This window comes from Microtus oregoni, unplaced genomic scaffold (genome assembly GCF_018167655.1).
Source record: "Microtus oregoni isolate MIOR12 unplaced genomic scaffold, Mior012 000064F_ref0000363, whole genome shotgun sequence".
In the NCBI taxonomy this organism is placed as follows: Eukaryota; Metazoa; Chordata; class Mammalia; order Rodentia; family Cricetidae; genus Microtus; species Microtus oregoni.
Genome location: NW_024543874.1, coordinates 5,278,836 through 5,304,069, shown reverse-complemented (window position 1 = coordinate 5,304,069; position 25,234 = coordinate 5,278,836). Strand labels below are relative to the sequence as shown.

At 49.4% G+C, this 25,234-nt stretch overlaps 1 protein-coding gene across 10 annotated transcripts in view; it reads left to right on the top strand.

The window, feature by feature from the left end:
- The window catches only part of Prkag2 (protein kinase AMP-activated non-catalytic subunit gamma 2), a 271,437-nt gene that overhangs the window by 69,964 nt on the left and 176,239 nt on the right, over positions 1–25,234 (top strand). For 7 of the 10 annotated variants that reach the window (XM_041640574.1, XM_041640573.1, XM_041640572.1 and 4 more), the window contains exons 2-3: positions 8,306–8,377; positions 14,597–14,876. In XM_041640574.1, the coding sequence (XP_041496508.1) occupies positions 8,306–8,377; positions 14,597–14,876 (352 nt within the window). The other 3 variants (XM_041640579.1, XM_041640580.1, XM_041640583.1) reach the window with 2 other exon arrangements.

Genomic DNA, 25,234 nt, shown 5'->3' with positions numbered 1-25,234 from the left:
CCCTGAGCTGGTGGCCCTGCGTTCTATAAGAAAGCAGTCTGAAAAACCCAGGACCAGATGGTTTCAGCTCAGAATTCTACAAGATTTTTAAAGAAGAGCTAATACCAATACTCCTCAAATTGTTCCACACTAAAGAAACAGAAGGAACATTGCCAAACTCTTTCTATGAGGCCACAATTACCTGGATACCCAAACCAATAAAGATATTATTAAGAAAGAGAATTTCAGACCAATCTCACTCATGAACATTGATGCAAAAATACTAAATAAAATACTGACAAATCGAATCCAAGAACACATCAGAACCATCACCCACCATGATCAAGATGGCTTCATCCCAAAAATGCAGGGATGGTCCAACACACAAAAGTCTGTCAACGTAATCCACTATATAAACAAACTGAAAAATAAAAAACACACAATCATCTCATCAGATGCTGAAAAAGCTTTTGAAGAAATACAATATCACTTCATGATAAAGATCTTGACGAGAGCAGGGATACAAGGAACATACCTAAACATAATAAAGGCAGTATACATCAAACCAACAGTCAACATCACACTAAATGGAGAGAAACTCCCAGTGATCCCACTGAAATCAAGGTTGTCCACTCTCTCCACATCTATTCAATATAGTTCTTGAGGTCCTAGCTAGAACAGTAAGATACCAAAAGGAGATCAAGGGAATACAAATCAGAAAAGAAGATGTCAAACTCTCACTATTTGCTGATGATATGATAGTTTACATAAGTGACCCCAAAAATCCTGCCAAGGAACTTCTACAACTCATCAACACTTTCAGTAATGTAGCAGGATACAAGATTAATTCAAGAAATCAGTAGCCCTCCTGTACACAGATGATAAATTGGCTGAGAAAGAAATCAGAGAAGCATCACCCTTCACAATAGCCACAAATAGCATAAAATATCTCTGAGTAATATCTAACCAAACAAGTGGAAGACTTGTATGACAAGAACTTTATTTTTTTTTCTTTTTTTTCACTCTTTTTTTAATTTATTTAATTATTAAAGATTTCTGTCTCTTCCCCACCACCGCCTCCCATTTCCCTCCCCGTCCCCCAATTACGTCCCCCCCCCCCTCAGACCAAAAAGCAATCAGGGTTCCCTGTCCTGTGGGAAGTCCAAGGAACCCCCACCTCCATCCAGGTCTAGTAAGTTGAGCATCCAAACTGCCTAGGCTGCCACAAAGCCAGTGCGTGCAGTAGGATCAAAAATCCATTGCCATTGTTCTTGAGTTCTCAGTAGTCCTCATTGTCCGCTATGTTCAGAGAGTCCGGTTTTATCCCAGGCTTTTCCAGACCCAGGCCAGCTGGTCTTGGTGAGTTCCCAGTAGAACATCCCCAATGTCTCAGTGTGTGGGTGCACCCCTCACGGTCCTGAGTTCCTTGCTCGTGCTCTCTCTCCTTCTGCTCCTGATTTGGACCTTGAGATTTCAGTCCTGTGCTCCAATGTGGGTCTCTGTCTCTGTCTCCTTTCATCGATGACAAGAACTTTAAATCTTTGAAGAAAGAAATTGAAAAAGACACCAGAAAGTGGAAAGATCTTTCATACTCTTGGGTAGGTAGAATTAACATAGTAAAAATGGCCATCTTACCAAAAGCAATCTACAGATTCAATGCAATGCCCATCAAAATCCCAGCAAAATTCTTCACAGAACTTGAAATAACAGTATTCAACTTCATATGAAAAAGCAAAAAACCCAGGATAGCCAAAACAATCTTGTACAATAAAGAACTTCTGGAGGCATCACAATCCCTGACTTCAAACTCTACTATGGAGCTACAGTACTGAAAACAGTCTGGTATTAGCATAAAAACAGACAGGAGGACCAATGGAACCGAATCGAAGACCTGGATATTAATCCACACACTTTCAAACATCTGATTTTTGACAACTAAGCAAAAAATATCAAATGGAAAAAAGAAAGCATATTTAACAAATAGTGCTGGCATAACAGGATATCAACAGATAGAAGAATGAATATAGACAGACCCATATCTATTGCCATGCACAAAACTTAAGTCCAAATGGATCAAAGACCTCAACATAAAGCCAGCCACACTGAACCTCACAGAAGAGAAAGGGGGAAGTACACTTGAATGCATTGGCACAAGAGACAACTCCCTAAATTAACCCCAGTAGCATAGACACTGAGAGAAACAATTAATAAATGGGACCTCCTGAAACTGAAAAGCTTCTGTAAAACAAAGGACATGATCAAGACAGAATTACAGCCTTCAGAATGGGAAAAGATCTTCACTAACCCCACATCAGACAGAGGTCTAATCTCTAAAATATACAAAGAACTCAAGAAATTGGTCATCAAAAGAAAAAATAATCCAATAAAAAAAATGGAGTACAGCCCTAAACAGAGAACTCTCAACTTCATCAACTCTCAACATGGCTAAAAGACACTTAGGGAAATGTTCAACATCCTTAGTCATCAGAGAAATGCAAATTAAAACAACTCTGAGATTCCATTTTACACCTGCAGGAATGGCCAAGATCAAAAACACTGATGACAGTTTATGCTGACGAGGTTGTGGGGTAAAGGGAACACTCCTGCATTGCTGGTAGGAGTGCAAGCTGGTCCAACCCCTTTGGATATCAGTGTGGTGATTTCTCAGGAAATTAGGAAACAACCTTCCTCAAGACCCAGGAATACCACTTTTGGGTATATATCCAAAGGATGCTCAACTGTGCCAGAAGGACATATGCTCAACTATGTTCAAAACTTCATTGTTTGTCATAGTCAGAACCTGGAAACAACCTAAGTGCCTCTCAACCAAAGAATGGATAAGGAAGATGTGGTACATTTACACAATGGAGTACTATACAGCAGAAAAAAATAACATCTTGAAATTTGCAGGCAAATGGGTGGAGCTAGAAAGCATCATTTTGAGCGAGGTAACCCAGACCTCAGAAAGACAACTCTCATATGTACTCACTCACAAATGGTTTATAAACATAAAGCAAAGAAAACCAGCCTATGAATCACAATCCTAGAGAACCTAGACAATAATGAAGACATACATGGATTTAATCTACATGGGAAGTAGAAAAAGACAAGATCTCATGAGTAAATTGGGAGCATGGGGACCTTGGAGAGGGTTTAAAGGGAGGGGAAAGGAGAGGAACAGAGAATAATGTAGAGGTCAATAAAAATCATTAAAAAAAAAAAGCACCCTGAGCAAACCATGGGGAACAAGCCAGTAAGCAGCACTCTTCCATGGCCTCTGCATTGGCCCCTGCCTCCAGGTTCCTGCCCCGTTTGAGTTCCTGTCCTGACTTCCCTCAAGGATGGAAATAGACTGCAAGGTGGGATAAACCCTTTTGTGTCCAAGTTGCATAGAAACCCAGAGCAATAGAAACCGTGAGACACGACCACATCACGTCTTTCTGCTGTGTGTGTTTATCTTGTGTGTTTGTGTGCAGATGCCACAGTACATGTGTGAAGTCAGCGGACAGCTTGCAGGAATCAGAGCTCCCCCTCTGCATATGGCTCCCGGGGTCACACCAAGGCCATGAGGCTTTGCAGCAAGCACCTGTACTCACTGAGCCATCCCTGTAGCCTGCAGTTGACTCTTGACGGGGGTGCCAAGGCATTTCGAGGAGGAAAGGGCCATCATTTCAACAAACAGCCTTGGAGAAACCGAACAGCCACCTGCAAAAGGACAAAGTGCCACAGTTACTTGATGTAACATTTAAAACAATAATTCTGAATGAATCAGAGGCCTACATGTAGTTTTGTGAAAAACAGTATCTGTGAAAAGCCCTAGGAATCTAGATTTGATGGGGGTTTCTTGGATACAACACTATAAGGAGAGGGAACAAAAGGAAAAATAGATAAAGTGACCAAGTCAGATGAGAGATAGCTCTGCATCTACCAGCACGGCCGGAAGAGTGGAGAAGGAGCACGTGGAACGAGAAGATACCTGCTCTCATGTGTCAAATGAAAGGTTAAGGTCCAGGGTTCATAGAGAATTCCTACAGCCCAGCAACAGGTAATCTGACTGTAAACGTGGGCAGAGGACCTAAGCAGACCTTTCCCCAGAGACTGTAACGAACTGCTCAATAGCAAGCAAAAAGCTGCTGGGCACCAGAGAAATGCAAATAAATAGCCCAGGAAGATAGCAGCTCGCACCTAGCCGGGTGGCTGCGATGACAGAGACAATAGAAGGTTACAGGGGTTGGGTAGGGTGTGGGGACATTGCTGCTGGGGACAGAACTCAGAGCAGAGAACTTGCCTAAGGTGCACAGGGGTTCAATCCCCAGGACTGTGAATGAGATAGATGATTGATAGATAGATGATAGATAGATAGATAGATAGATAGATAGATAGATAGATGAATAGACAGTAAGAGGGGTAGGTAAGTGGGTACATACATACATATGTAATACATACATATGTACATACATACATATGTACATATAACATATATGGACAAAGGAAACAGAAACTTGTGTATTGCTAATCGGAGAAGACCATGGTACCACCACTGTAGCAAACAGTGCACCATAAAAATGTAGAATCACCTTGTGCCCAGCAGTTCTGCTTCTCTATATTCAACAAGACAGAATCAAAAGCAAAGTCATGCAGAGATATTCTTAGGCCTGTTTGTTGAGTTTGCTAGGGCCATCACAACGGAGGACAATTGTGGATTGCTCAGAGCTCCCCTCTCCCTCTCTCCCTTTTGCTCTCCCTCTCTCCCTCTCCCCCCCTCCTTGTTTTCTGCCTGGTCCTCACGTGTTTATCCCTGTGTGTGTCCATGTCCTGATGTCTCCCTTAGTATACCTGTCCCATTAGATTAGCACTCATGGTAATGATCTTGATTCAGTTTAATTGCATCTTTAAAGAGCCCACCTCCAAACAGCTCCTTTCTGAAGTCTCGGGAGTCAAGATTTCAACTTGTGACCTGAGGGTGAGCCAAAGATTGGAGCATCCCCATTGCCCATCTACTTATAGATGAAATAAGCAAAATGTGGTCTGCCGTAAACTGGAAAGGATTCAGCTGTAAAGGGGAAAGAGATTCTGATGCACCTATGGTAGATTTCACAGGCTGAATGACACTCAGTGGCCCTTGAGGACTGTGCTAACTGACCTAAGCCAGCCACAGGCAGACAACAGCCTTTCATCTTCTGCAGATCCCAGAGTTGTCAGATTGCTAGAGATGAGAGCTAGAGAGGGTTTTGCCGGGGTTTGGGAGGGAGGGATGTAGGTTTGGTGTTGTTGATTACAGAGTTTCTTCTTAGAGAGATGAACAGTTTCTGGAAATAGATGCTGAGATCAGCTTGCGCCCTGACCTTGGTGACTCCATATTGTGTAGAACAATGGTTCTCAGGCAGCACCTCTCCCCGAGAGACTCCATTTTACAAGCTGCTATTGACTCCATTTTAAGGGCGGAAAATGATTCTGCAACGCTGTGGGCGTGTAAACAACACCATCTGCCCAGTCCTACCCACGGCACAGACTGATAAGTGACAGATTCCTAAAATTCATACCACCCTATCAATTTATTAAAGTAAATTGAGTCCACGTTAGCACACAAGAGTATTAAAAACCCTATCAGGAAAGCCAGGTGTGAGAACTCATCCAACACACCAAACTGAGGGAAGGCTGTGACCTCCTCACCCAGCCCCCAAGAGGGATATGGTCTCACTTAGCTGTCATCTGACCAGGTGAGGTGCATGTGTGCATGTCTGTGTTCCCTTTCTATTGCTGTGATAAAACACCATGGCCCAGGCAGCTTAAAGATGCAAGAGTTCATGTGGGTCACTGCTCCAGAGGGCCAGGGGTCTGTTATGGCGGGGAGACATAGTGACAAGGTGCCGACTTGGTGGCAGGATCAAGAAGCAGAGTTCATACCTTGAACCAAAGTGTGATGCAGAGAGAGCAACTCAAGAAGGCTAGAGCCCTCAAACTCTCAAAGCGGTTCCCTGGGATGTGCTTCACCAGCAGGGCCACGCCTCCTAAATCTCCTAGAGGGCACCACCAACAACTTAGCACCAAGTGTTCAAATACATGAGCCTATGGGGCATTTTGTTCAAACCACTGTGTGTGTGTGTGTGAGAGACAGACAGACAGACAGACAGACAGACAGATGGAGGGAGGGAGGCAGGCAGAGAACTCGCAACTGTCTAAGACTTCAGCTTGGGTTGGTCCCTGTTTTGATGAAGCATTTCTGTGTCTGGACCTAGTTCTGCCTTTGCTGCTAAAGGCCCTGTGCCCAGCATCTCACGCCTCACTTCTGCAGCTTGACTCAGCTCTGAGGCTCAGCTCATCTCTAACTATGTGGCTTGGCTGGAGTCTACAAAGGCTGCCTCTGGCTGGGTTCAGACCTGATCTAACCTCTTTCACCGCCTCTCTTCGCACCCTTATCAGCAAGGCCTCTTTGAAACTCCTTGAACCCTGTCGGCCTTCTGAACCCTTCGTAGTCATTCTGTCGCCTACATGTGTATGTACACACAGATCTCTCTGCTGTGTGATACATAATGTGTGTGAGCTGAGAGTTAATATTAGCAGTTCCGATTGGAATAAAAGAACCCGTTTTTGCCTCAGCTGGCTATGGAGGAAATGGGGACTTCTTACAAATTCCAGCCCAGGAAGCGGAAAGAGCTAGTGGTTAATTTTTGCTCAGTAAATGCTGACTTGGTAGGAAATCGTGTTTGTGTCTGATTCTGACATTGCACACTCACGACAGTTGTAGTGATGGATGTAAAACCATTCAAGTGTCCTTAACTGCCGCTGAATTAGAGACTTTAGGTAACCATAGACGGAGCGGGCTTAGTGGTATAGAGCTTGCCTAGCATATATATGAGCCTGGGTTCATTCCAGCACGACACACACACAGAGACCCAATGATAATTTTTATTGTATATATTTTACTCCAATTATTTTTTAATAAACAAAAATGAAGTGTTAAGGATACCGGTTTTTGCAGACTTGAGGGTGGCCCATCTAGTGTGTAGGCATTTTCCAAGACCACATGCAGGGCACAGGAAGAGCAGGACTGGCGAGGCAAGGTGATGCTTCTGCCTTACACCTGACTCAGCGATGAGCTACCCGCCTCTCCCCGTTCTGCGTTAGAGCCCTGTGATGGTTAGTGCCGACTGCCACGTTGACTGGATTGGATCCACTGAAGCCCCATCTTAACTGTGGGCAGACCGTTCCCTGGGTGAGTTGAGCACACATAAAACTTGCATTTTATGACTCTCCATTCCTGATCATGAGTGTGTGTGACCAGCCGCTTCAAGCACCCGCTGCCTCAGCTTCCCTGATGGGCTGCACCCAAACTGTGAACTAGAAGAAGCTCATTCTCGCTGAAGTTGCTTTTGTCTGGGCATTTGACTACAGCAATAGGAAAAGAAACTAAGGCAGCCCCACCCACTCCCATTCATCTCTGCCGCTATCATAAGCTTCATCTGCTGCTCCAACACCACCCACGAGTGTGATCATCTTTCCAGGAGACACCCTTCCTTGGACCACTTCAAAGAAGCCTCATGTTTCATGTCAAATGAGAAAGTCCTGTCCATCAGCCACTGCCCAAATCATCCCCAGATAGGCCACTATGATTTCAGCCTGCCTGCCTGCCTTGACTCTTTATCTTTTATCCCTTTGGTCTGTGTCTTTGTCTTCTTTCTGGCTTGCTGGGGGATGGGTGGGGGCTGTTGTTGGACTTTTGGCTTGGTGTTCTGGAAGGAAATGGAGATACATCAGCTATGCTACTGGAGTTGTTAGGGCTGGCGACTGAGCCTGGCATCCTTAACCTAGGCTCAGACCTTCTTTGGTATGCCAGCCAAATAGACAAGCAATAGAGAAAAGCATTCATTCGGTGTGGTCACATAATGAAGAAGAGTGAAGAGGCCCAGTGACCCCCCTCCCCTTGCCCTCTAAGGCCATATTCTTGGTCCTGGCATGAGAGCAGGACGAGAGGTTCACCTAAGTAAGTGCCTGGCTAAGGTGTAGTCTGCCCATCACTAACCCATCCTTGTCTCTTGACTCCAGTGTGTTCTGCAAGGTGGTCTGACAGCTTGTCTGAATGGGGTGAAATCTCTTATGATAAGGATGGCACCAAGCTCTGTAGCCATTCAAGCTCAGTTCCATTGTTTCAATAGTCTAGTAGCTCAAGGGAGGAACACAGCATCTCTTTAGAATATTTCATTCCTACCAGGCTCCTGCCTGGTCCTTAGGAGGACTCTTGGAGGGGGTGGTGGTACCCTCCTAGAGCATGCGCACCTGCCCCAAGGAGCCGTAACCTTGACTTTGTGCTCTCTCTACCTCCCAGGACCTGAGCTCCTTTGCCATGCCACTCCTGGATGGAGATGTGGAGAACTCGGACAAACACTCTTCTCGGAAGGTGAGACTCCTCTTTCCAAAGCCGCTCAGTACCCCCACCCCCGAGGCGCCCCAAGGCAGGCAGAGTTTGAGACACCCTTCTGGTTTACTTCTGTGGGGCTCACACCAGCATGTGGCTTGGCTGGGGCTGCATCATCCTGAGACAGCTTTCCTCCCGGGGCCATGCCTCCTAAGTTGCTGGCTGCTCTGATTCCGAGTCCTCTAGGCTTGCTCCTTTCTGTCCCTCGCTGTGGACACTACCATCACCAGTGTCCCCCAGAGTGAGAGGACGCAAAAGAGGGAGACAGACGGTGAGCTGAGCCGGGATGCTGACTAAAAGCAGTGAAGTTGAGGATAGCTGTGTTCTCTAGTGTTATCGTCACCACAGACACCCACTGTGCCCATGGACTTTGGGGTGAGGTAATCTCTCCTCTGGCCTGTTCCCTCATCACTTCCATTTGCCCCTCTCTCTTTAACGCTTTGCTCCCCCATTCCCTTAGTTTTTTCTACCATTAAGAAACCATGGCATAGCCAAGGTTATTAGCAATACAGAGCCAGGCCAGGAGTGAGAGATGAGGTGGCGGTGGTGGCAGGTGAAGGGTTACAATGGCCATCCAAGAAGGGGGTCAAGGCAGGCTTGCGGGTTTCCCCTGCAGTTGGGCATCCTATCACTCACTGACCCAAGCACAAGAATGACCACGGGGAGGGGCTGCAGCATCTCTGAGTGACTTCTGGGTGTTCTCCAGCCTGGGATGAGGGCACGAGTTCCCATCCTGGAAAAAGGGAGTCTATTCTTGGAGCGTTTGAATCACATACAATTGAATCAACAAATTGGTTTAGGCCTATGGGGCTCACTTGGCAGTCAGTCTCCTGCCCCACCCTGCCCTACCCAAACAACCTTATTAGCAGTTATTGTGACCCAGCCAGAAAGACTGTCAGAAAATGGCCTGGGGCCTGGGCTGGCAGGCGCCACCCCACTCAGTGCCTGTAGTGTAGCCAGGGCAAGTCCTCTGGGCCTCTGCCCTGTTAAGTTCCACGTAGGCCTTCCTGCATGGAAAATCCAATAGGAGCTAAGGCTGAGGCAGAAATGCTTCAAGGGAGGTGGGACTTTCCTGGTGGCCCCAGAAGTCCAGAGAGAGGCAGTGGTTATCACTAAACGTCAGCTGAGTGAGAAAGGTCATGGAGATATTCTTGCCTGCCTCCGACATTTGCTCAGAATTACCCTCACCCATCCTATGGGCCTGGTGAAGGACCTTGCCCAGGAGGAGGGGCTTGTCTTACAGCAACAGTGCAGCCAGATACTGGAGAGGGCCAGGGCTGTAGAGCACGCTCCTCTCCTACATGGGCAGTCTCCTGATGCAGCTTGGAGGCAGGGTCTCTCCTGGCAAGCCTTGTGTGAAGGAAAGAGGTGCTAGTGCCGGGAGCTAGTAGCTTCCATGGGCATTGCAGCCTAGTGCCCCTACCTCCCAGAGAGCAACTCCTCCTGGACCTGGGGATACCCGCAATGCTACAATCTCACAGCCCTCGAGAAGCTCTAGTGTCTGTGACAGTCAAGAAGGCCTTTTTGGAAGACAGTGAGGTGACGAGCATCTAGAAAATTTTCCATTTTTACCCCTGAAAGGCATGTCTCTGGCCCTACTCAGTTCTTCACAACATTGACCTTGCTCCACATAAAAACACAAGAGAGAACCTCAGTTAGATTCCTACTTATGTCTGGCCCTTCCTGAGGCCATGATGGCAGAGGCCCAAGGTGAATGAGGGATGCTACTTTTGTGGCAGAAGGACATTCATGAGGGAACGGGTAGACCAGAGGAAGACAGGGCAGTGGAAACCGTGACATATCTGTCTACCCTCAGGAACTACACTGGATGCATGAGGCACTCCCTGTGAGAGGCACGACCTGAGTCCAGGTTGCCTTGTGCTAGTCCAGTATGTTCCCCCACTGTCCCTTAATATCCTGAACCTCAGACTTGGGGGACTAAGTGATCTTGACTACCCAAGGTGTCCATCTGGGCACATTATCAAGGGGGAATGTCTCCTCTTCCTTGTACCCTGTCCCCGAGAGGGACAGTTCTCTGTTGTCGTGACCTATCTCTGCGTGGCACTCTGGTCGGCTCTAGTATATAACTAGAGTCAGAACTAGCTGAGAAGAATCAGCCGCACTGCAGTGACTCATCAGCCGGGGCAGTCCATGGAATGGTCCAGCACACACTCAACTAATGCCTGGGCTTCCTCTCCGTGCATTCATCGATCCAGTCACTGCCCAGCGGCTCTCTCAGTCCTAGCAACCAGCATGTGGCCTTAGTCGCGACAGTCTTTCTTTGGACACGCCTCCAGGGGCGGGAATAGTGTCTGCCAAAATGATTAAGGATTAGGTGGCATCATTAAGGAACAGGTGCAGGAGGTGTCTGCAGCCCAGCAGGTGCTAGCAGGGCAGGTCTGGGGATGCCAGTGGCAGTCAGCATCAGCAGTGCCTGTGTAACTCTGCGAGGAAGAACACGTGCATTGTTAACGTGCTCACAGGGAGTGCTCCACTGGGCAAGGCTGCAGACATCTCTTGTTTTCTACCCATTGCTTGCTGAAGACCCATCTCAGATCCTCTCCGGAGATTAGCCACGGGGGTGTCCTGGAAACTTAAGTGCAGCTGCTCCACTTCCGGCTCTTCCAGCCTGAGCCGTTGGGCTCATCACTGGATTCCAAGGCTGGCCCTTAGGTTCCCCAGCTTTGGACTTCTGCTCCCCAACTGCCTTCCTGGCTCCTTTAACTTCTGTTCTCTGCTTTTCCCTCCATCTCTAAGAGCATGGATGCCCCGCCTTGCTAATCCCTCCTGGTCAGCCCTGAAGCCAGCCCCCACTAGGCTCCTTCCTTACTTTCTCACCCAGTGCCTCCTCTGTTTGGTAGAAAGGCAAGTTCAGCTGAGACCAGAGCAGGAGTTGGCCCTCATCTCAACTTCCTGCCTAGTGGCTCCCCGACAAACATGGAATTTGCCCTGTCTGGGAAACTCTTCCTTCAAGAGCCTAAGTACCTCTTCTCCATTAGCCGCTGCGAAGCCAGGCACACACTTGGGAGTCTCACCCTTACTCAGAGAACCATCAAGTTATGTTATCTGCGTATCATTTTGTTCAGCTGGCCTAATAGCCTGGGCCTGGCCATCCCTGATGACTCTAGAGGCGTCCACGGTCTGCTGTTCCCTGCCAGCCTCTTTCAGGAAACAGGCAGGGAAGGATAGGATCTGCAGGGTCAGGTCTCTGTGGGAGAGTCTAGGAAGAGCTGAGCCTCCTCTGTTCTTTGGCCATTTTTAGGGGACGAAATAGAAGGTCTGTTTTCTGGGGTTCCCTTCTCTGCCTGAAGGCTGAGTTTCTAACTCTTGGGGTCCTGTACTTCTGAATGTAGAATAGATCCTCCATCAGTGAGGTCTTGGGCAATCCCTTGCCAATCAAAAAAGATTCAAGTCTTTTAAGGCATTTAGCTCAACTGCTCCTATGAGTTCCTGGGTAGATCAAACGTTAGCCTCTGTATCTGAGACCTGTATCCTTCTCAAATCCCACCCTGGAATGCCTCCTCTCAGTTGCCCATAATCCTGTCCAAAGCCACGCAGAATTCAGGGTCTTCTCTGATCTGGGGTCCCCATTACAGGGGGTTTTGCCTGCCCTGGGCATCCCTTTGTCTGCTTCATGCTGCTGGCATTTCACCTTGTTCTGTGATCTCCTGGGAGGCCTTCTGCTTCCCTGTCCACCTTGGTCTTCTCTCTAGAACTGAATGCTGGCATTTGCCTGGAACGCCACCTCGTCATCAGGTCAAGGTCGTGTACAGGGCAAGCTACACTGTATAGTAGGAGGAGTGCGTGGGCCACTCTTCGGGGACTCCAAAGGAACTCCCGCTCTGGCCTTTCTCCCTGCCTTTGCCTCTTTGGTCTCTTGGACATTTTTGTAATCTTACTAGGAGATGGTAGTATCAGGGTTAAAAAGCTGCAAGCCTTGAGGTCATAACACTCATCAGCTTTATGATGTCCACTGTGACCCAGTCAACACCTTCTGCCATTAGATGTGGTGGCATCCAGGGATAAAGAATGGCGGACCTCATATACACAGAAAGTCTGTGCCTACCTGGCTCAGGAGTTACATTGTCTCCCACAGTCAGGGAGCAGATCCTGGTACCATGTAGCTCTCATAACTAAGCTGTTTCTGAAACTCAGCCTTCCTTCTTTTCCAGCCTACAAGTCCCTCCCCATTAAGGACCCTTTAATGCACAATGCTGCTGGTGGTCAGACATGTATGAAGGGCCACCTGTGTACCAGGAACCATGCTAAACATCCCTCCTGTGTACAACACAGCAAGTCATCTTTGCAGCCCAAGAAGCCCATCTTAGCATCCCCATTATGCATCCCAGATGCAGAGGACCCAGCTCATCCATCCATCCATCCACACTGATGGTGCAGGACTCAGATTCAGGTCTCTGTCCAAATCCTTGCTCAGTCTATCACCTTCTGTATGGTCTCTACTACAGGTGAGGGTCTCTTGGCTCCCTATTTCTTACCCCATGGCAACCCACCTACCACCTGAAGAACCTCTTGCTTTAAAAGTTATTCTCAGGAGTGATCCTGAATCCCACAGGCAAATGGGATGGTGGCTAAATTGCAGAGGCAAGGAATCTCACTGATCTTCATAACAAGTAGGAGGGGAGTTGATTTGAACTAATTTTTAAAAGCATATTTAATGGTTTGTTCATTTGTATTTTATGTGCATTTGGTGTTTTGCCTGCCTGCATGTCTATGTGAGGGTGTCAGTTCCCCTGGAACTGGAGTTACAGACAGTTGTGAGCTCCGTGTGGGTGCTGGGAATTGAACCTTGGGCCTCTGGAAGAGCAGCCAGTGCTCTTAACCACTGAGCCATCTCTCCAGCCCCTGAACTTCTTTCTATGGCGGTGACTCAATTATAAAATCCTGGTCACACACCAGTCTCTGCCTCAGAAGCCATTCAGGAAGGAGTTGGCACCAAGTGGGTCCCACACCTCCATGTGACAACATTAGGGCCAGGTGGAGAATCACGTGGAGGGGTACTCTCTGGAGACTGATGGTCACTAAAGAGGCATCTCCTCGCGGGCATCAGTCCTTGAGATGCCTGATACTGGGAGCTCAGGAGCACCCTCTACTGGTGAATTTATGCAATACTTTAGGGACTCTCCTTAGCATGGCCCTGGTTACTAGTGTGCTTTGACCCTTGTCCCCTGAGCCTATGACAGTTACTTTGTTTTCTGTTGCTGATTTGGGGTCCCCTTAGGTTCCTTTGCTGTAGTGTCACAATAAAAATAAGAATAATAGTAGCAATAGGACCGTAGTCAATCACCACACATCACACACCCTTGCTGTGTGTGCTAGTTCCTGTGCTAGCAACACCGTGTGAGCACTCGGACAGCCCTCCAAGCTGAGGCCATGACTGCCCTTATGTCACAAAGAAGGAAACAGAGGCAATAAGACCAAGGTGCTAATATATTGCTGACACGGTAATGGGGCAGAGCTGAGGTCAGGACCCAGCCTGCAGGAAGCAAGCCCCTGAACTCATTCACACTGCCAATACCGGTGCCTGTGCACCGGAGCCATGGCGTAAGGCCACGGGACCTGATAACTTTTTAAGTGGGAGCTGTGTTTTTGAGTCATCATTAAAATCTAAGGTCTTGCTAGCACTTTCCTGACTTCTGCTGGTGACCTTAGCCATTCAAATGCCACAGTAGCTTGGAGTGAAATCTGTCATCTCCGCATACCAGCATCTTCATCAATGAGCCCAAGGTCTGGTATGTGTTCTGGATCGCAGAGGCTCGTGCTTCTTCTCCTGGGGTGGGGCGGGGAGACAAAGAACCACAGTTGCGTCATCAGGCCCGAAAGAGGACGAGTGAAGAGCTTCAGGAATGGAAGCTGATATGGGAATAGTAGTCAGGAGAGGCAGGAGTGGTGCTAGGTCCCCTCTCCTCACCTTCATGTCGCCTCCCCCTCCAGGGCTCTGTTAGACAGTTACACAGGTGACCGGGGGCTCCAGGACAGAAGCTGACCAGCCCAGAATTGAGCATCCATGGCACAGGCGCTGAGGTCTGGACCATTCCATTGCCCCCTCTGTGGAAGAGATCAGGGTTGTTTCTCTATCCGCTTAATGAGGGTATAAAGGAGCAGTAAAGATAGGTCTACTGCAGGCAGCGTTGAGAGTGCCCGGAGCCTTGTGACCTCCCCCATTTGTCTGTCTTTCTGCAGGTGGACAGTCCCTTTAGCTCAGGCAGCCCTTCCAGAGGACTCTTCTCCAGGGGCCCCCAGCCCCGGCCCTCCAGCCCTGTGTCTGCTCCCGTGAGGCCCAAGACAAGCCCTGGCTCTCCCAAAACTGTGTTCCCATTCTCCTACCAGGAATCCCCGCCGCGCTCGCCACGCCGTATGAGCTTCAGTGGGATCTTCCGCTCCTCATCCAAAGAGTCTTCGCCCAACTCCAACCCATCTACCTCTCCCGGGGGCATCAGGTTCTTCTCACGGTCCAGAAAAAGTAAGACTTTGATGCTATGGTTTCAGGTGGGTGTTGGGCTGTGAGGAGCCTTCCCCATGGCCACTCAGCCAAGTGGCATCAGAACCACAAAGTAGCCGCTGGTGACTGGGGCCTGAGCCATGCCTTCGTGTGCAGTGACACCCATTTCCCCCTGCTGGTTTCTGTCTGCACTATCCTCCAGAGAGGCGAACTTGGTGGTGTGAACTCAGTGGCATGAACTAGATACTTCCTGAGGTTCACAGTCTGATTTGAGAAATCAGATGTGTGTTCCCAGTGCTCAGAATATGCCTGCACCCAAGACAAGTGTGCTGCCTAAGTATGGCTCTGGCCCCTGGGGTTTGGGGTCTGGGGACTTTGACTCTGTTTATAGAAGACCCTGAGTTTTTTCTCAGGGTGAGATAGATTGGCTGGAGAAACATGGAGGAAATATGTGTGTTGGAGTGAGAGCATCCTTTTGATTCATAAATTGTTTGTGATCTGAAGATCAATATTGTCACTTGAGCACTGTTGATCACAATAAGAAATGCTAAGGCCAACTGTAGAGTGGGGGGGTGTCTCGGTTACTGTCCCGAGTCTGTGATAAACTGTCCCGGCAAAAGCAACTTAACAGAGAAAGGGTTTGTTTGGCTCACAGTTCTGCAGAGATGTAGTCCCTCATGGTGAGGGAGGCATGGTAGTGGGAGCAAGAGGCTGGCTGGTCACATGGCAGCCACACTCTGGAAGCAGAGACTAAACAACAAATAGGGCCAACCAAGCAAACAAGCAAACAAACAAAGCCAAAAGTTCCTTCACACTGCCAGTGACTTGCCTCTTACCTTTTAAAGATTGTACAGCTTGCCCAGACAGCCCCACAGCTGAAGACCACATGTGTTCAAACAGGAGCCTGGAGGGGCCATTTTACACTCAAACTACCACAGGGAGTGTGTGTCCTCCCTGCCTCTGTCTTCTTCCCAGTTTCTCTACTAATTTAGAATGTTTGCTTGGAGAATGGAGAAGGAAGTAGCCATGGAATGTCAGAGGTCAAGTCTATTCCTTTTCCTCTGGATACCACTTGCTTTTCTTGTCTTGCAAGACCATCTGTGGAGACACTTGAGCCTTTCTGAGTTATGGGTTAAGAGAGTTCCCTTTGTTTGATGTTTTGTGGCCTGTGGGATATTGTTCCTAGTAGCCCAAAGTCATGTCCCCAGGATGGCTGCTCTTCTGCCTTCCTGTGAACCTGTAATACACAGATGTGATACACTGTGACCGAGGTGTTGCTGGCAAGACAGTGTTCCTTTAGGCCAACATCACCCAGGCAGAGCAGCTGTGCATCTACAAAGCCCAGTCAGAGCAGAATGTTCCAGCACTGATGTTGTAATGTTCTAGAGAACTTCCTCCGATCTCTGGGCCACACCCTGAGATGCTCACATATAGTTGTTCTTCACTATTTCACAAGGTATTGGTTTCCCGGGATCCACTGAGGAGACCAAACCCCGAGGACACCCAAGTCCCTATGTAGCAGTTACCTAAGCTTATACAATCCTTTCATACACTTTTAGAAACCATTTTAAAATCTTCTTATCAGCGTTTTTCCTGCATTTTCTGTCAGTATACCATGCGTTTGTGGTGCCTGAGGAGGCCAGAAGAAGTTCCTCTGGGCTGGAGTCAGACAGTTGCCAACCATCATGTGGCTACCGGGGACTGAACTCTGGTCCTTTGGCAGGGCAACCAATGCTCTTAACTCCTGAGCCGTCTCTCTGGTCCCCTTCCATATACTTTAAATCACCTCTGGATTATTTATAAAACCTAGCATACTGTGCGTGCTGTGTGGGTAGTTACAACATCTGTAAATACTTTATGCTGTCGTCTAGGAAAGAGCCGGTCAGATGGCTCAGCCGGTAAAGAAGGCGCCGGCCATCAGCCTGACAACTTGAGTTCCGTCCTAGAACCCATGGAGAGGAGGGAAGAGGGAACCTACAGCACAGAGTTGTCCTCTAATCTTGCTGGTGCATCTCCAATTACACACATACAGTTGCACACACCACACACACACACACACACACACACACACTTACACACATCATATACATCACACACACCAATAATTTTAGAAAGAGTCTGTACATATTCTGTATAGATGCAATTAAAAAGTCGTTTGGGCCTGTGGTTGGTTGCATCTACAGATGGGGAGAGCCAGCTGTGCGCCGTTGTGTGACCCCCTCCAAATGGAGGGCCCAGGAGACCAGACCTCAGCCGAGTGGTCTCATGCTTGGGTCACGTACAACTAGGCTATCTTTGCCTCCAGGGCTGTGGTCACAGAGTTCCACCAGCTGGGAGACTTAAGATAGCACCGAGGTGTGTTCTCCTGAAACGCAGTCCCAGACCCAAGTCCAACAGAGAGGTGGGTGGGCCCTGGTCCTCAGGAAGGACTGGCTGAGGAAGTGTTTACTTTCTCTGAAGCATTCCTGGTGTGTGTGTGTGTGTGTGTGTGTGTGTGTGTGTGTGTGTGTGTTGATAATTGTGGTCCCAGAGCTGGAGCCCAGAGCCTCATTTGTGTTTGGCAAGCGCCCCCCACTGAGCTCGTCCCCTGTTGTGTTTTTATTTGGAGACAATGTCTCCAAGCTGGCCTTGAACCCACCGTGTAGCCCAGGCAGGCTTCCGGCCTGCAGTCCTCCTGCCTCCTCCTTCAGAGTAGCTGGGATTACAGGTCTGCGCCACTGCACCTAGCTTAAAAGATAAATACATGTTTTAAAGTGAGCTTGGTGATAGGTGTTGTCTGGAAGCAGGGGACAGAGGTCAGCAGGGACACCTAAGGCTGGTAGTATTCAGGGTCAAAGCCAGCATCTGGATGTTTGATGTGGCGGGGCTAGGGGAACTCCGGGTGAGTGAGCCACAGGACAGGCTTTCTGGTTGTGTGAGGCGGCTTCGGGCAGACCAGGGAGGCCCAGCTAGGAGTTAGCACAAGTCATGTGCTGGGTGTGTACTCAGAGCAGGAGTGTGTGAACTTGGTGCATGCAGGTGTGCATCAAGTGTAGGAGTGCACATGGTTGGTGCCGGAGCACAGAAGTGCATGTTCTGACACTAGGCTGGCTTACCCAGTGCTGCATGAAGACTGCTATTGTTCCCTAGGAGACCTCCTCAGAGTCCCAGCACCCTCTCTTAGGGTTCTAGGCAATACAAGCTCGTGGAATGGCAGAATGGGCCACCACCAAACTTCTCAGATGAGAAATTCAGGTTGCAGACTGAGGGGCACAGAACCCCACCCTCAAGCAAGCACTCTCGAAATATCTAGTCCCCAAGACACAGGGAAAGAGGCTGGCGCAAAAGCAGAGAGGCTGGTGCCTCCGGTCCTCATTCATTCTCTGAGAAGCCTTGATGCGGGTGAGGTTTGCAGTCCATGTCCTGTGACTACACACCAGGTGTGTGTGTTCCTTGGCTACTTCCCCTTCCAGAAACCAAATGCTGCTGCCTCCTTGGCACACGGTCTGCAACCTCTGCTGAGCCCTGAGCCCCAAGGCAAGTGTGCAAGCTTTGTAAGCCTGGGTATCAACTTGTCTCAAGTCAGCAAAGCAGACTGCTATCAACAGCATGGGGCTGGAGCCATGTGTCGAAAGCTGGGGACCACAGCTCCCCAGCAGTGGAGAAACTATTGGATGGGATCACATACGCTGATCACGGAGCTCTTTCCTAGTTCCCCGGGCAGGAGTTCATGCTGCCGTTTCCGTTTAGCCTTCTATATGGCTCTTCTATGTTCAGGTCAGGGAGGCTGTGAAAGTCTCTTCCACAACCTCCTAGGCAGCTGCAGATGGGCCGAGAAAGGGCTATGGAATGTCTCTGGGCTTCATAAAAAAGATGGAAATTGATCAGGTTGAATGGGAGGACTTGGCTTCTTGCGGGGCGAGGGGGAGCCTGTGGGATGAAGGAATACTTGGCAAATCAAGTCTTTCTCGGGAGTACTTTCACAAATCAAGTCTTTCTCGGGGGAGTTCCTCATGTTGTTGCCCTTGAACCAGTATGCCCAGCTTCTGGGCTTCCCTCACACCCATCAGGTACCTATGTGCAGGTCCAGAGTCAGCTGGAGCCCACAGCCCCAGATTGCCTGGGTCCTCCATCTGGAGTTTCATTTGTGCATGGCGTGAGGCTGTCTTTGGCGAGTAGACAATTTATCTACTTTCCCTGAGGCTTGAACATCTATTCCTAGGTGAAAGTCCCGACTGTCCCAAAATTCATGCCACAGCTCAGAGGGGCTTTCTGGTGATAGTCCCGTGATACCCACTGTGTCCATTGCAGGGATGTCATTTCCCAGAGTCCTGAAAGGACTTTCCTGTCTGGTCTCTTTACCAAGAATAGCTGCGCAGCGGATCAGCTGCCCCACTTTTGCCTAGAGTGGACGGTAATCATATAACGGCCCAGTTTTCCTGCGTGCACTGCTTACGAGTTGTCTTTGACCCACATTCGTACAAAAGGACCTTGGGGTGGGCCGTGCCTCATTCCGGAGGCTGTTTGGTCCCCGTTCTTGCAACCCTACTGTGGCTTTGTCTTGTTTTTGAAATGAGGATGTTGCGCAGGGTAGCCTCAAATTTATCATCTTTAAGCTTCTGCCTTCCACATACTGGGATTCAAGGCACATGTCACCCCATCCAACTCCCCCCTGACTTCTTAAACTAAGAAGACAACTTGTTGGGAGGATCTGGGGAGTCTGGGTTTTAAAAAGAACCCAGGTGAACTCAGGATTCGGGAAGGAAGAGATCCTACTGGCTCTGGGGCACTTAATCACAAGAATGTATGTTGTCTGTTTGTTTGTTTTATTCAACACAGGAAAGTCCCTTGGCTTATTCCTCGATTCCTTTTATAGTCTGAGTAGCAAAGCAGGGACGCCTGAGTCACTCAGTGATGGATGGCCAAGGCTAGGCAATGGACTAACAGGGCAGACACAGACTCCCAGCAGAAGCAGCAGAAGTGTCCTCGCTCTCTAGAGGCTGACATCGGGGTGCTGGAGAGGCATTTCCATCCGTCTCTGCCAATGGGAAGATCTGCCCTAGGCCTTTGGTCAGCTCACAGTAGAGCCCGTAACGCAGTCTCTGTAACGGTCTGGATCTGGAGTATCCCACAGGTTCATGTCTGGGAGAACTAGGTCCCTAGGGCCGGGCCTTTGAAGGTGCTAGCCCCAGCCTAGTTCTAGGTGCTCTCTGGGCTGTGAGGGGCCCCTGCTACCTGCTCCCACCCCGTGAATTTCACCACAGGCCTTCACCACCATAACTGACTGAAAACCTTGTCCCACCTTTGTGTTGTTTCTGCCCCAGACTCTGTCACAGCATCACAGTTGTAACCCTCTGCCTCCCTTGTCGTGTGGTCCTTTGCCCCCCTACAAGGGTTTTCTCTTGTCTTGAAAGGACACCAGTCACACGAGATGAAGGGCCTATCTGACTCTAAGATAATCCCATCTCAAGTAACTACTTCTGCAAGTGGCTTTAGTCCCAAGCAAAGCCACATCTGAGATTCTGAGGAAAACATAAATTCAGGTACTGAATTTATCCACGCAAGTGCCAGCCCCAGCTGCAGCTGACTGTCTCTGATATTTGTTTGGTTTCCTTTGCATGGCTAAAGTCTGTTCTCACTCCTTCCCAGGCTAGATTCTCCTTGCTTTGCTCTTTGTGTTGCTGCTACTTGTTTGAGGACCTGTTTTGGTTTTGGAGCAGGGTCTCGCGATATACCATTGCAACTCATGATCCTCCTGCCTCAGCCTCCTGAGTGCAGAGGTTACAGGCATGTGCTCCCATGCATGTCTGTCTCTCGTTTCTGTTAAAAGATGAAAAATCAAAAACAAGCAAACAAACAGAAAACCAAAAACAGTGGAAAGCTGATCATCTAACCACAACATAGCCTATAGGTGAGGCCACTGAGTGGGACCAGTCCCCCCATGGAGTTTTGATGATCTTACAGAGACAAGCACTCAGAATGGATTAGAACTCCCAAGTGTGGGTAGTTGGGGCTTTCAGGGAGGGACTGATTTGAATTAGATGAGAAGCACAAGTCAACATCCCAGCTAGAATTTGGTGGGAAGAACGTGGAGGTTTTCAGAGCACAGGCTCACAGTACGAGGAGGCCTGTCACAAGAGTCCAACCCACTAATCCACAGGACAGCCTAGGGAGGCAGCCACTGCTGATGAGGACACCAGCAATGGGGTGTGAGATGCCTCGGCATCGAGGAATGCTTGCTGCTCTTCCATAGGACCCAAGTTTACAACCGCCTCCAGTTCCAGGGTTTTGATGCCCCTTTCTGGCCTTTGGGGGTACTTGCATACACATGGCATGCATGCACGCACGCATGCACACACATGCAAACATGCACACACACTCTTTTTAAGTAAAAGACGACAACAGCCAAGCCCACATAGACAATGCATTATGATTTGGATCTTTAGTGTCGTGCCTGAAACAGGAATAAATTCAGGCCCTCCACATGACCCCTGAGGAAGGGTCTTCCCACTCTTCTTCTTCAACCAAGGCTGAAGAGGTTCAGCTATCAGAACAGAACATGAACCTTACCTGGGAGTCTTCTCCAGGAATCCCACATTCTCCTGGAAGTCAATCCAGCACAAGAGTCTGGGAGGCCCCAGGGTCTGCTCTGTGGAGGCCAGGATGGGCACAGGTGCAGGGATCAGCCCTATGCACCATCAGGGTGGTCTCCAGGTGTTCAACCTCAGGTGCAGGGATCAGATCAGCCCTGTGCACCATCAGGGTGGTCTCCAGGTGTTCAGCCTCAGGTGCAGGGATCAAATCAGCCCTGTGCACCATCAGGGTGATCTCCAGGTGTTCAGCCTCAGGTGCAGGGATCAGATCAGCCCTGTGCACGATCAGGGTGGTCTCCAGGTGTTCAGCCTCAGGTGCAGGGATCAGATCAGCCCTGTGCACCATCAGGGTGGTCTCCAGGTGTTCAGCCTCAGGTGCAGGGATCAGATCAGCCCTGTGCACCATCAGGGTGGTCTCCAGGTGTTCAACCTCACATGTCTCCTTTTCCGTGTCTTCACTCTTCACATGGAAATCTTATGTCAATTCTGAGCCCTGCAGATGCTCTAGCTGGGTCTTCCAAATGGTGACCTTCCAAAAACAGGGCTGGGGTGCAAGGGGAGTGGAGCATAGGAGTATAAACTTTAATTCCCCCAGAGGAAAACAAAGCAATGTAAAAGACAGGTGGACTGTCGGGGCTGTACTCCTTTTGACACAGTGTGAAAGACAGGTGGACTGTGGGGGCTGTACTCCTTCTGACACAGTGTGAAAGACAGGTGGACTGTGGGGGCTGTACTCCTTCTGACACAGTGTGAAAGACAGGTGGACTGTGGGGGCTGTACTCCTTCTGACACAGTGTGAAAGACAGGTGGACTGTCGGGGCTGTACTCCTTCTGACACAGTGTGAAAGACAGGTGGACTGTGGGGGCTGTACTCCTTCTGACACAGTGTGAAAGATGGGTGGACTGTGTGTGTGGGGGGGGCTGTACTCCTTCTGACACAGTGTGAAAGACAGGTGGACTGTGGGGGCTGTACTCCTTCTGACACAGACACTGGACGGAACCAGAGACACAGCCCCTCGGAGCTCAGGAGGCTAGGGATGTGCCAAAGACAGTTTGGAGCAGCTTAGTAAGTATATCAGTTGCCACCTGGGTAAAGTCTCCCTTGATGAGGGGACCAGCCAGGCAGACCCCTTAGGCAGATTCCAGCGAGAAGACATTCTGCCCGTGCTTTGTCATAAGGTCACTGCTAGCTCTTCTCTCTGCTTCCCCTCCAACCTTAGTTTATCTTTTAAAAAGTTTACGTGTGTGTGTGTGTGTGTGTGTGTGTGTGTGTGTGTGTGTGTGTGACCTCACACGCATGTGTGTGCTTAAACGGGGCAACCCCAGATGTCAATTTTTGTTTATTATCCACCTTATTTTTTAAATGGGTTTTTTTTATTCATTTTCCTGGAACTTATAAGTAGGCTGTTCTGGCTAGTCAGGGACTCCCAGGGATCCCCATCTCCTTCCTTCCTGTGCTAAGATTGCCAGTGTACCCCACCCCCGGCTTTTTTTTTTTTTAATGTGTTCTGGGTACCAAACTCAAATTCTTATATGTGCACATCTTGATCACCATCTTGGCTATCTTCCCAGCCTTTAAAAGCTTATCTTTGGTAGTTTTCCATGTCATCTAATGAGATGTCGTATTCTACATTTAACCTCCTGGGACAGCCACTGCTCCATCTACGTCCCACCCATATTCAAAGAGAGATGCCCTTAATATTGTTCTCTTTTCCACCTTTATTTTCTGGAATTTTTTTCTAGCATCTGATTTTATTCACACAATGTGGGACTGTGTAAGATGAGAGCAAAGCTGGGGTCCCAGTGTCCAAGGCATGGCCCTGCATTCAGGCCTCTTAAGTTGCCTGTGTTTACCTGGCTTTGTGGCCTACTGGCCACTAGGGGGTGCTACAGCCTCACACGCTGAGCCTTGGGCAGGCGCTGCTGTGGCCCTGCCCAGAGGAAAGAAGTAGGAAAGAAGTCTTGTCCCTGCAAAATAAGGAAGCTACAACGAAGATGCACACCTCTGACAGTCAGCCCACGCCTCACAAGGCCCTGATAAACTCTAGGCACCGGGAAGACGACAGCAAACCAGCATGTCCCTCCCAGCCTTCCCGCAGGTTCCGTCCTGGGGTCAGGTGGGACATGTGTACCTCAGGCATAAACATGCTGTGTCAAATGCCATGAAGAAAATTGAGAGGGATGCAGGGGTGGTACTACATACAGAAAAATGAGCAGCAGCCTCTATGGTGGGAAGACATTTGGTCCGGGGCGGATGGAGGCCGAGAGGGCTCAGATGGACAGCTGCAAAGACGACATGCCTGGCAGGGGAGTGGCAGTTCATTTCTTCCTGTTCTTTGAGCCCTCAGAGAGCAGGTCAGTGTGGACAGATCTGAAGAGGGTGGGCGAGAGCTAGCTGCAGGTGAGGTCAGAAGAGGGCGGGGCCTCCCTGGAGGAGCCCAGGATTCTAGGCTTTAAATGAATGGTCTGGGGAAGCTGTCAGGTGTCAGAGGGATGACGCCCTTTGTCGGAGTTTGTGTGACTACGGCTCAGGGTAGACTGTGGAGATGGAAGAATGAGGACCGTCTGAGAACCACTCAGCAGACTGGATGCCAATCCAGTAGGCGCCAGCCTCCCTGGAGCCTTCTCTTCAGGCCTGTTGTCTCTAGAAATCCATGCCTGCCTATGCTTGGCTTGTGCGGTCCTCCGGAGTGTGAGCCAGACTGTTACCACAAGCACCTTTGTCGTCTGCTGCCTCCCGACTGGTTTCTCCTGCTTTCTGGTCTCCTTGGAAACCACATGCTGAGCTCTTCGTGTGTTTGACCCTTCCCCAGCTCTCCAGCCACCTTCCCACCAGTCCCAGTCAGTGCACCGAGGGCCACCCACGCGGGAAAGCCTACACCACATGGCTGCCGGTAGAAGGCACTGCAACCTGGAAGAAAAGGCCGGCCTTCACCAGCCCTGCAGAGGGAAGGAAAGGCCGGCCTTCACCAACCCTGCAGATGCCAGCAGATGCTGTCGGGGGAAGCAGGTGTCTTCTCAGGCCCCCATGATCATGGTATTGGCAGTGGTGTTGGGAAGTGAGGTGAAATAGCATTGGATGAGCCTCTTGGCTCCTACTGAGCAGTAAATAGCATCTTGTTTTAATGAGCGGTGGTCCACGCTCGGTGACCATTGCTGATGGAAGTGGCCGCCCCACTGGCATTGGGACATTTTATTTGTCCTACTAGGAAAGAAAGGAATTAAAAAAAAAAAAAACCCTGACCCGGACATCCTTACTGATTACAGAAAGGCTATTCCAGGGCAAAGCTGTAGCCCCAGGCAGGACAGGTGAAAATCCAATGGTGGAGATCACACCCTGGCCCCTGGGTAATTTGCAGGTGCCTGGCGGTAGAAAATCTGAGCAGTGAGTATGCAAATGAAGCCATGCAGCTTCCCTGCAGCGTGGTGGGAACATTTTTCTTGTTGCCTTCCGCACGCAGTAGGAGATACATTTGCGAGCTCGAGAGACAACTCAGTTACGTGTGCTTGACAACCTGAGTTCAAGCCCCCAAACCAATGTAAAAAGGCTAGGTGCGTAGGTGGCATACCCTTCCGGTCCAGTACTGGGAAGGCAGGACAGGACCCTACGGCTGGCTGGCTGGCCAGCTCGCCTAATTGGTGAGATCCAGGTTTGGTGAGAAACTGTTTCAAAAAGTGAGGTAGATGAAGAACAGCCAAAGGGGTGGCCTCCAGATCCCCCCCTCCACACACACACCATTTGATGTTGTCATCTGGTAATGACACAGGACTTCCTCTGGGCTGTCTTCTGTGTCTCTCTATTATTTT